Source organism: Lathyrus oleraceus, chromosome 5 (genome assembly GCF_024323335.1).
Source record: "Lathyrus oleraceus cultivar Zhongwan6 chromosome 5, CAAS_Psat_ZW6_1.0, whole genome shotgun sequence".
Lineage (NCBI taxonomy): Eukaryota > Viridiplantae > Streptophyta > Magnoliopsida > Fabales > Fabaceae > Lathyrus > Lathyrus oleraceus.
Window position 1 is genome coordinate 622,456,387 of NC_066583.1, and position 11,241 is coordinate 622,467,627.

The 11,241-nt window shown below is 36.5% G+C and overlaps 1 protein-coding gene across 1 annotated transcript; it reads right to left on the minus strand.

The window, feature by feature from the left end:
- Positions 1 to 332: 332 nt before the first annotated feature.
- On the minus strand, positions 333 to 6,576 carry LOC127087203 (protein CROWDED NUCLEI 1). Its single transcript, XM_051028070.1, has 15 exons — positions 6,295 to 6,576; positions 6,030 to 6,117; positions 5,869 to 5,915; positions 5,666 to 5,755; positions 5,518 to 5,571; positions 5,238 to 5,315; positions 5,080 to 5,148; positions 4,839 to 4,994; positions 4,623 to 4,749; positions 4,137 to 4,174; positions 2,285 to 2,374; positions 2,095 to 2,199; positions 1,204 to 1,353; positions 866 to 975; positions 333 to 752 (listed from the first exon to the last, which is right to left on the minus strand). Exons 1-15 carry the CDS (start codon positions 6,328 to 6,330, stop codon positions 677 to 679), a joined length of 1,314 nt encoding a protein of 437 aa, XP_050884027.1. The 5' UTR covers positions 6,331 to 6,576; the 3' UTR covers positions 333 to 676.
- Between the last annotated feature and the right edge of the window lie 4,665 nt (positions 6,577 to 11,241).

Consider the following 11,241-nt stretch of genomic DNA (forward strand, 5'->3'; position numbering starts at 1 on the left):
ATCGGAATCACGAACCATATCTTGATTGAGGTCACTTTCTGATTGATTGTGTTGGGGTGTAGTGTGAAACACCCTTTTTATATCTCAAATATACCTATATATTTAGGATAGGTTGTTTCATATAGTTCAAGTTAACAGAGTGTAAAGCTTTCACTTTAAACTTTATATAGTTTCTTATAGACCAAGATGATGCAAGGGAAATAAGGGGCATCATTATCATTTCGATTTCTTTTCATTAGAACATTTTCTGAAATAAAACTAGAAGTTTTATTAAAAAAAATCAGACTTCCAAAGACAACTTTATTATGCACCCTATAAAGATGATACGCATCTGCCAGAAATAAAAAGTTTAATTACAGCTCTTTTAATCTATGGTTTATACAAAACTATCATCGAAATATACTCCCCTGTTTGATAGTGTTTGTTCTTTACATATTAATATGGTTTAGAGAATGATACATTTTACAAATTCATGTGTTCGTAACATATGGTTTCTCATGCCAAGTATTACCAGAGTTGTCATTTCCATCACCGCCGGTTACTGAACAGTCCTGTTTCAATTTTATGAAACTGATATGAATAATGGGTGCTAAAAATTCCGTATAAATTGGAAATTCATGTCATCGATTGGGGCTTCACAGTCACCAAAGTATCATCAAGAAACTGCTCATCGCATTCATCGTACAGACAATGAATTGTCTTGTTTCATTTGTATGAGATCGTTTTCAATATTGCGCAGCACTGGCCTATAACTGCAATATTGCAGATTGCATTAACAAAGGAGTGTCGAATACAAGAAACTTAGGGTCAAAATGAATGAATGAATGATGTGCGCTAGATACAGTGAAAAAATAGAGGGTCTTACAAGCGTGCAAGACCATCATATGCTTGTTTGACTTGCTCAAGTTGTGCAGAGAGTTGCATGACTTCTGCTGTTAGTGTCTCTGCTCTGCTCATTTCCTTCATAAGTTGGCCCTGCCAAGCAATCAAATGGGTGTAGAATAAGGAACAGAAACAGATGAAAGCTGTCAAAGTTTTAAGAACAGAGGAACCTCAATGAAGTTTCCCACAAGACAATTCAAAAAATTATAGTTTGACAATTAATTGTAGAGTCAATTTTTGACTCCAAGAAGACCTGGCAAGGGGACAACATGAATTGATAACAAAGAACAAACATGTTATGAGTAGGGTAAGTATAATAACCTTCAGAGATGCCACCTCTCCAATAGATGTTGAGGAACCAGTCTCATGTACCCCATTCTTAAATGAGTCTGGCAAGCTATTAGACTGTTCCACTCGCAATTTTTCGAGAATCCCACGCAGCTCGTCATTTTGCTTAAGACACTCCATCACCTGCAGAATCGCCAGTCAACACAGTAATAGAAACAAAATTCTTCAGTCTAGGACTATCACATTTGTTATAATGTATACGCCGAGAAGGAAATCTTCAACACAGCATAAATAGATAAAAACAATCCGGCACTAAAATTTACTTAACAGTCATGCCAATCTTAGCCAAAACAGAATGCAAGAAAAAATACACATTCAAGAGAAAACAACCTCTCCGTATAAGTCTTCATATAAAATCTCTTCACAGCAAGCCATAATAATAAAGGAGTATATGACAGACACTAATAAAACCAACAAGAGGGTGTCATACCAAGCGTATTAATTTGTCAAGTGAGGCAATATTTTAGAAAACATACAGGGATATTCATCTCTGACAAAACATATTATTTAGAGCCTTTGAATTTTAGTGAAAGATATTCACGTCTGACATGAAATAAAGTAGTAAACCTAGATTTCATTTATTTAAGAGCCTTTGGACTATACTTCCCAGATAAATCAACGTCACTAAATTCTTAGACGAAATTTGTTCACTGAATTTCATTAGTCAAAAGATGCAGAGACTCATGAGCCTTGATCCCAAAAAGAAAAACGATAGAGATCAATATTTTTCTATTAAACAAGTAGGCAAGGATTTCCCTATTTAGAAGACAATTCAAATAAAATATTAAACCATGGTGCATAGATGAGACTTTAAATCAGTAACCATAAATTAAATTTCGTCGAACTCCTGATATTAGTTGTTACCTGGTTTTCCCACCTTGCTGCTGCTCCAATTGCCTCATGATGTGAATTTGAGAGAGTAGAATTTTCCTCAAAAAGCCTCTCTATCTCTGTAGATTGATAATCAATCTTCCAACAAGATGGCAAACCAACCACTCTATCAGATGGAATTTACAGAAAAGTACAACGTAAAATTTAGATATTAAGAATTTACCTCCATTAGAAGTTTCTGCCTGCTGTTCTCCAACCTCTCTACAGCTAACGCCATATCATGCAACTGCTTGTCAAGTTTCTGCTTGTCTTCCTGAGATTTAGCAAAAGGTTGACCGATAAACAAAAACGTATTAGACTGAAAATAGAGTTGGGGTAACAATAGGTCATTCATCATCAGCTGCCAAAACACCCATGATGATAACAAGAAAAAGAAAGTTATGCTTGAAGTAGCATACTAAAGAGCTTGAAACTATGAACAAAAATAATTCAGATTTGCTTGATATTGAAAAATATTAGGACGGTTTTAAAAGTATGGGCATCTCATGTATCTAGTCCAAACAAGTGGGCAGCTCATGTATCTACTATCTAGTCCAAACAAGTGGGCAGCTCATGTATCTACTATCTAGTCCAAACAAGTTTGGGGACTACTACATCCTCAAAGAAGATTGAAGGAGATCTCCCCTGCAACCGTGCAATCACTAAAATTCCTTCTTCCAAGCAAACTTCATTTTGACTCGCCTATGTTATTTTCCACTTACTTAAAGTTTCAAAAAAAAGTTGTAATTTATAACTAGATAGTAGACGCATACCATAACTAAAAAGCATCTTGAATATTGCACGGTATTTTTAAAAATTTTAAATAATTATAAAAAATATTTAAGAGGTAAAATCTAATATTATAATGGAAATTTGTATAAACGGTCAAAATGAATCTTTTTAAATTACAAAGAAAATTATGAAATAAATAAATTGAATGAAGACATACTATAGTTTATGATTATTGATATGGTTATTAAAAGTTAATATTGGCAACCAAAAAGTTGTGATTGATCATTTAAGCATGTAATACTTAAGTGGCAACAACCACAACATTTGAACCTTATCTTACGAAGTAGAGTGGGCTACATGAATCAAACTAAGTCATAGTATTCTAATCTCGAGATCTTTCTAAATAGTTTCTTTTATAGTTTTTCTAGATTCTCTTCTGCCTCTAGCTGTTTGACCACCTCCATCTGATCTACTCTCATTGCTACCCCAACTCTCTCTAATATTGCCATTTATAATCATATCTTTTCTAGTCTTACAACACATCCAACGCAACATCCTCATCTCTGCGACACTTAGTTTATTTCCATGTTGGTTCTTACCGTTGTCCGATAAAATTTTCCCTTCAGACAGAGCGGTACTTTCGTATCACATAAAACACATGAGACCCTCCTCTATTTCAACCACCCAGCTTGAATTCGATGGCTTACGTCTTCTTCTATTTTTTCGTAGTTTTGTACTATGGACCTAAGATATTTCAACCACGTAACCTGTGCTATGATATGATCTCCAACTTTCACTTCTAAGCTAGAATCGCTTCACCTTTTTCTAAACACTCCACCTTACTTCTACTCGGGCGAAAGTAATATGCTTCTAAGACCCATCTCCCACCTCCCATTTTATTCCTCCCTCGACTCTCCAAGTAAGAGTATATCACCTATAAGAAAACATAAATCTCGGTGCTAGCTCTTGAATGTGTTCAGTAAGTACATCCAAAACTAAAGTGAAAGGGTAATAAAGGCTTCGGGTTGAATCACGGTGCCATCCTATTTAACATATAAGGGCATGACAAAGCATTAAAATAGTAAAAGGTGAGATGTCTAATGTAGAATATGCCATGTGGCACATTGAAAAGAAGAGTAGATTTAGAAAAATCATCACAATCAAGAGTGAGGACTCAAAGGGGTTGATATGCTAATGCCTAATCAGTGATTTAAATTAACCAGTAATGCAATTTTTTTGGCATGACTGATCAGCTAACAGATATTAAATATTGAAATTCACTAAATCAAAGAAGTTTTCCTCACCAAAGTGAATGCCTTGTGAGTTGCTTTATCGGAGACTTCTGCGTGAGCAAAACCCAGGGTCAATTCAATGTTATAGTGCATCAATACATCAAGAAGGAATATCAAGTCAAATGCAATGATAATAGAACCAAATATTAATTTCATAGATGTCCTTGCTAAAGAATGGAAACCCTGTGTATCATGAAGATTTTATGGCACAAATCGGTAGATGTGAAACTATATTACTTGAAGTCAGAGAGAAGCCCACCACCAGGGACCATTCCTTAAGGAGAACATGGTGGTAGTGATAATCATTTATTAGTTTAAAAAGCAGAATGCTTCCACCAATGAAGAATTTTAATTTCTGGCCAATGTCATTTGAGATCGAAGGATGGCATAATGCATCCAAGAGAGCCACGACTTAAATAACTGACTGCTAGCATGCTTTGATTCAATAACCTATTAGAAATTTAATATAGTATGTCCAAAAGTTTTTACGCACAGCACCTGCAGCCTCTCTAGACATGGAGTTTAGTTTTTCTTCCAACTCCTGCTTTTCAGACATCAGTGATGTAACACGGCTCTGCTCTTTTGCTAATTGTTCTTGCCCCTGGTGCCTCATCAGTGACTCGCGCTGTAGATTTAAATCACCATTAGACACACAACAGAAAAATAAATTAAAAATCAAATGGCCAAAGAGGCATTAACACAATCATATCTCACCTGTAGTTCCAATTTTAAACCAGCTAGCTCATTTTCTAATATTTGAAGATGGTGGTCTGGGGGACCAAGAGATGGAATTGTACTGACTGTGCTAGTCATTGATTGTTGCTGAACTGAGTTCAATTCTGCTCTCAATGCTGCTGCATCTTCTTCCGCCTAGAAAAAGATAGCCAATAAGATTTTGAAGACAAAAAATGGCCTTTCATCTTAAACTTTTTTAGTAAAATAAAAATTCCCCTACACGATATTGCTCCTCTTCTGCTTCCTTAAGACGTTTCTTCAGGGTACGGAGCTGCGCTAAAAGATCCTCCTGCACTAATCCGTAAGTTACAAAAGGTATTGTGAAAGATTAAAAACAAACTACAGCCAAGAGCCATGGATAAAATGAAGTATAATTACTCGTGAAACAACGGCAGCATCTTTTTCCATTGCAACATCTTTGAGAGCTTTCCTGAGAGAAGGCACCGTATTTTGCTCCTACAAGAATCAAATTGGGTTTTCTTATTAAGTGTTAAAATCATTACAATCTCGCTATTGTGTAGTGCAAAGTCATTAGGACTAATTAGCAACTGCGCTCTAAGTTATCCCCGTGTTTTAATGTGTTTGCAAAGTAATACCGTCGTCAAATGTGTAACTCAAACTATAAAAACAAAATTGATTGTCATCCCTTTTTGTTTACCAGTCCATTTAACTTCTTCTGCATTGCATCATTATCAATTTCCATTGTTTGAAGCTGCAACAATAGACAAACTACAATCAGCCTAAGCGTTTGTTTTCCGTTGACCTAAAAATATAAACCAACGAATAACAATCTGAATCTTCTTCACCTTTAAAGTCATTTTCTTGTTTTCTTCATCCAACTCAGTGTTCTTCTTTTGAAGATCTTTTATTTGAGATATTAGAGAACTAACATCTGACTGTATCAAGAGTATACACACAATCGAGTTCAAATTTCAGAAAATAGCTTCCCTCAAAACAAAATCGTTCAACACGACTTCAAGTAACAATAAAATAGGAGAATAGAGGTTACCTCAGAGAGTCTATTTCCGCTCTCCAACTTGTTAATTGTAGCCATCTCTGAAGGAAAAAGGAAAAACGAATTTAATTGCAGCAATGTAAAGCACAAAAAGATGAATACATAGAAGAAAAATTAATTGAATTAAAAAAAAATTATTCGCCGGTAAAACTCACCGGAGATAATCGGAACCTGGCTTAGATCTGGTCCGGAAGAGGTTTTAACCAATCTTTCCGCGGCTCTCTTTTGACGAATTTCTTCGAGCTATGAATGCATTCAATCATACAATTCAATTGAAATCAAATGATTAGAGAAAGAGAGAAACGAAATATATGTAAATTGAGCAAAAATAAATTGAAGATGAAGTGGTTGATGTGAATTCATGGTAATGCATGGATGAGGATTGTGATCATCGAGAAAGATGGAGAAGGAGGTTGGTACCGTTCGTCGACCTAGAGATGCGTGACGAGCCTCCATTGTTACCGACGAGGGACGGTGATGTTCGTCTGCAAATTCGCTTCGCCGCCCCTTTGGGTTTTTCCCCTTTCAAACCAAGTCAGTTTAATTTACCCAATATTAATTTTGTTTAATTGCTCTTTGCCCCCTCCCTACTTTTTCAATTGTGTGATTTTGGTCCTTTTAGACTCTGTTTGGTTTTGTTTATTTTAAAATGAAAGAAGTGAAGCGAAATACAACAGAATTGCGGGTGGACTGAATTCAATGAGAATAGAGATTTATTGATGGTATAAACCAAATTAAATTAGAAAATAAAAATAGATGTGGTTTGGTTCGTTTTTCTTGTTTTAACTTTTAGAAATTGTAAATAGATGAATTGATTTGATGGTTATAATTGTTCTTCATTACTTTTTCATAGATTAGTTTTTATTTTTTTTTCTTATTCACTTTAAAGAAAATTATTTTTAATTTTATTTCATAATAGTTTTAATATATATTTGAGATATCAAATAGGTTAATTTAAGTGTATGGCATTCTTATGTTATTATTGTTATATTTTATTTGTTACTATTTTGTTTGGATTAAGTATAATTTATAAATTGTTTGAAAAATAAAACATGATATAGATGGAAAAGAAGAAAAATATTATATAAAATGTATTATTTAAAATAATAATAATAAAAAATGAGATTAATTGAAATATATTGTCAGTGTAAAAGGTTTTACACCATCAGTTAATTATAGACGTTGGATATTAAAAGAAGTTTGACTTTTATTTTAAAAATCTATAAAGTAATACAAACGGGTGATGGTGATGAACCGACGGTGTAAAACTTTTTACACTGACAGTGTATAGTAATTAATCTCATAAAAAATATATTAAAAAACATGATACAATATTTTTTGAAAAATACAACGGTATAAATTAATCCACCGAAATAAATCAATTAATTTGATTCGGTTTTATTTTTAAAAAAATAGTAAATCAAACTGGAATTTTTTACAAAAATAACCCACTTTTTCAAGGAAATTCCCAAAATACCTCTGGTTTCAAAAAAAATCCCAAACTACCCCACTTTTAGGAGGAGGCGCTAATTGAATTGGCGACTCCTCTTAAATACTTGAATGGAGGCGTCAATTGGATTGACTAGGGCAGGTGCCATAGCATATCCAATTGGCGCCTCTGTGTAACACTTAAGAGGAGGCGCCAATTCAATTGGAGCCTCAGTGTAAAATGATAATTTTTTTTGTAAATGGTATACGTGATAGATAAATTTGATATAGGACCAATTGATATTAATAAAATTTGTCATTTACACAAAGAAACCTAATGGTGGTGATCGGGATCACCTAACCGACCTCCGGTCCCACATCCTCTAGTTACCCTAACCTATGGCCTTAACCCACGTTGATGATTCGGTACCGATGTTTGAGCATCTGAGGGGCCAGGAGCGTCACTTTCAACTACAGGAGAATGCCTGTTGAGGTAGTCAGACAAGTCGGCATAGTCTTCAGTATGCATCGATGGTGTACCGTCGTAGCTGAGCTCATGACCCATGCCAAAGAAGTTGGGTTGTGGTTGACTCATTGATGGGTGACCGGGACGGTTGAAGGGAGACATGGGTGTGAACGTTGCGTCGAGGAAAGGTTGGAAAGGTTGTTGGGGTGTTTGGTAGAGATAGGGTTGTTGGATGTTTTGGTTTTGTGAGGTTTGAGCTTCTTGGCTATGGTAGGAGGAGGGGCGGTTGGTGTTGAATGATTGTTGGGTGTTCTGCCTTAGGCGACTTTGGTAGGGTGATGGGGTGGGTGCGAAGCGATGTTGAGTCTCAGGTTGATGGTCAACTTGTTGGTGGTGGTATTGGGGTTAGGTGTATGGTATGTTTTGGTTGTATGTTTGTGTGTTGGTTGAACTGAACGTTTGACGCACAGTGGGTTGTGTGTATTCGGTCTGACACTGTTGTTAGGGGTTTGATGTTGAGGTGTCAGGTGTGTAAGTCATTTGGCGTGGATCGTACAAGTACATATCCTCGGCGATGAACTGAAAACCAACTGATATGTACCAAGCCACATAAGTACGACTTGGTTTTTCTTCAGTTGGCATGACTGCGTCAGTTAACACATGGTCATGACGGTGCTTCCATTTGCGACTCTCCGATCTTGCGAAGCTTTGCCATGGATTGAAGTTCCATTGGTCGTTAACTTTGCGCAGATGCCATTCTCCTAGGCTAGCTGAGGGGATCTGGGATGTTTTGGGGCATACTGAAATGCAGCTTCACACGATCACTGTTGTGCATCTCCACAGTTGTGAACCGTATTATCGGTGTGCATGCAGTCCATACGGCTGCGTCTTCGGCGTTGACCTGATGGTCATGATCCAAATTAAGGTATGGACGCCAAATGAACTGAAACGTGAAAGAATATAGGATTATAATCTAGGTAGAAGAAGTTAACAAAATATAACAAAATTATTAAGTTATTTTCCTTACGTCTGTCGGTCGAAGGTGATCCAACAGGTTCTGATACTGAGTAATACAGTGTCTTGGACATCTGTTGTAACTCATACCACGTGCAGACCATCTACACGAAAAAGTCAAAAAATATTAGTTAGAGATAATAATCTTTAAAGAAGTAACTAAAGATATAGCAATTTAAACAACTTACTTTTGTGCATACGGAAATGTGAAAGGGTTGTTGTTGACGGGTGCTAGGGACGGTAGTCTTGACCAACCCCGTGCTTGTAGCAAAATAGCACATCCAGAAAATGTAGATGTGTTTTTGTGTGAGTTTTTGCACAAGGAGCTATAGAGATAGGCTAGACAAGCAGATCCCCAACTGTAACTTCCTATTCTATCTACATGTCTAAGTAAAGATAAATACATAATATGCATGCTAGAACCACTACCTTCGGAAAATAAAAACGAGCCAATTAACAGCATAATGTAACACCTAGTTTTTATTATTCGAGCATCTTCGGTAGAATGCTCATCTAAGTATAAACTATTATAGTACGACTTAAGGCGTGAAAGTAGTATACCTTGACCTCTTGCGTTATCATCTAACAAATCAGTCTCCAAGAGATCCATGCAAATTGAATTTGCATAGTTGTTTTTACCATTAACAGCCTTACCTTAAATGGCCAGTCCCAAAAGCATGTAGACGTCTTCTAACGTCACGGTACACTCACCAGTTGGGAACCAAAATGTGTGTGTCTCTGGTCTCCATCTTTCGCATAAAGCTAGAATGAATTTGTTATTTATGGACCAAGACAAAATCTTGCTTAAATGACCAAAGCCGGTGAGTTCAACATAAGGTTGAATCATTGGGTCCATATGGACATATTCGTGGACCCGAGTACGGAACCTTGATACATCCTATAAAAGAAAGAACAAAAAACTTGACTAAGTTGGTATGTTAAAATAAAAAGGGGGTTGGTGAAGATGAAAGATAAAAAGTTAACAAAATAAAAAACTTACATATGTTGTGATGTTTGCAACCGTTCCTCTATGTGATTCGCCCATTGTGAGGATAGACATTTTGTCAGGGGGTTGGTGTAGATGAAACTACAAGAAGTTGTTGCAGATGAAAGTGTAGAAGAAGTATTGTAGAAGAAGTAGTGAGAGTGATGGTGTGAAAGAAGTGTTGATGGAGTGGATGTATTTATAGGAAAATGGATGAGAGCATGAAAAATTGTGCTTGCATGGTGTCTCCACTTGAATTGGCAACCATGTACAACCTTTAAGAGGGGTCGCCATTCAAATTGGCGCCTCCATAGGTACATGCCTGCAAGACCTAGGTCTGATTGCTTGGTTTCGAGGTCTGCATGCATGCTTTGACAAGGTGTCTCCACTTGAATTGGCGCCCATGTGCAAGGAATAAGTGTGGGCGCCAATTCATTTGGAGTGTGTGTCTGCATGTATGACATGTGGTTGTCCTCTCTCTTGCATGCTGAACATGTCACTTCTTAGTAGCTTGCATGGTTGACACATCATTTCGGAGTAGCTTGCATGTGTGACATGTCACTTCGGAGTAGCTTGCATGTGCGACACATCACTTCGAACTAGCTAGCATGTGAGACACTTCACTCCTCTATTTAAGTGTCTTACTATCAACATCCAAGACACTTCACTCACATTCATCTGCAGTAAGAAAATAGTTTTCATCTGCACAATGTCATCTTCATCATTATACAGTGTCAACGTTCACTGCAACGGTGAAACATACGAGTCTGAGCTATATGGTTTTTGTTTTTGAAACATTGATACCATTAGACTCACGATCAAGAGAAATGCAACCTTCTTGCATTTGAAAAAAAGAATACAATCATGTATAGGAACGAGTATTGTGTCAAAGATCACGTATCAAAATCCAATATTTTTTTAGAATAGTCAATGCAAGTTTTTCCCCTTAAGGTACGAGACGATGAAGATGTTGAATACATGTTTATTAGTCATGAACATTCAAGCTGCAACTATATTGAGTTGTACATTACTCTTCAACCATGTATACCATCTCAACAGTCTCAAATAACCAGTCAGGATGAATCTGGTGAATTTGATCCACAATGGTCAGATGACGTCAACCCAGAAGCAGAAGCAAAAGTGGACGTCGTTGATGAAGAAGAAGAGGAGACCGAGATACAGGTTGATCACATGCTGAACAACGACATTGAAGATGATGATCAACCACCACCAATACCTCCTACTCATGTCTACAATCCTCCTCAACATATGACAAATATGGATCTGCACGACGATGAAACATCCAAAAGTGTTTTCTATAATCCGTATCCGAGATCAGAAGGCGAATTAAAGGTGGGAGACATGTTTTGTACCAAAGAAGAATGTGTTCTGGCTATCAAAAAATTCCACATGAACAACTCTACTGATTTTATAGTGAAACGCACTGATTCTTGAAGGTATGTTATCGAATGTC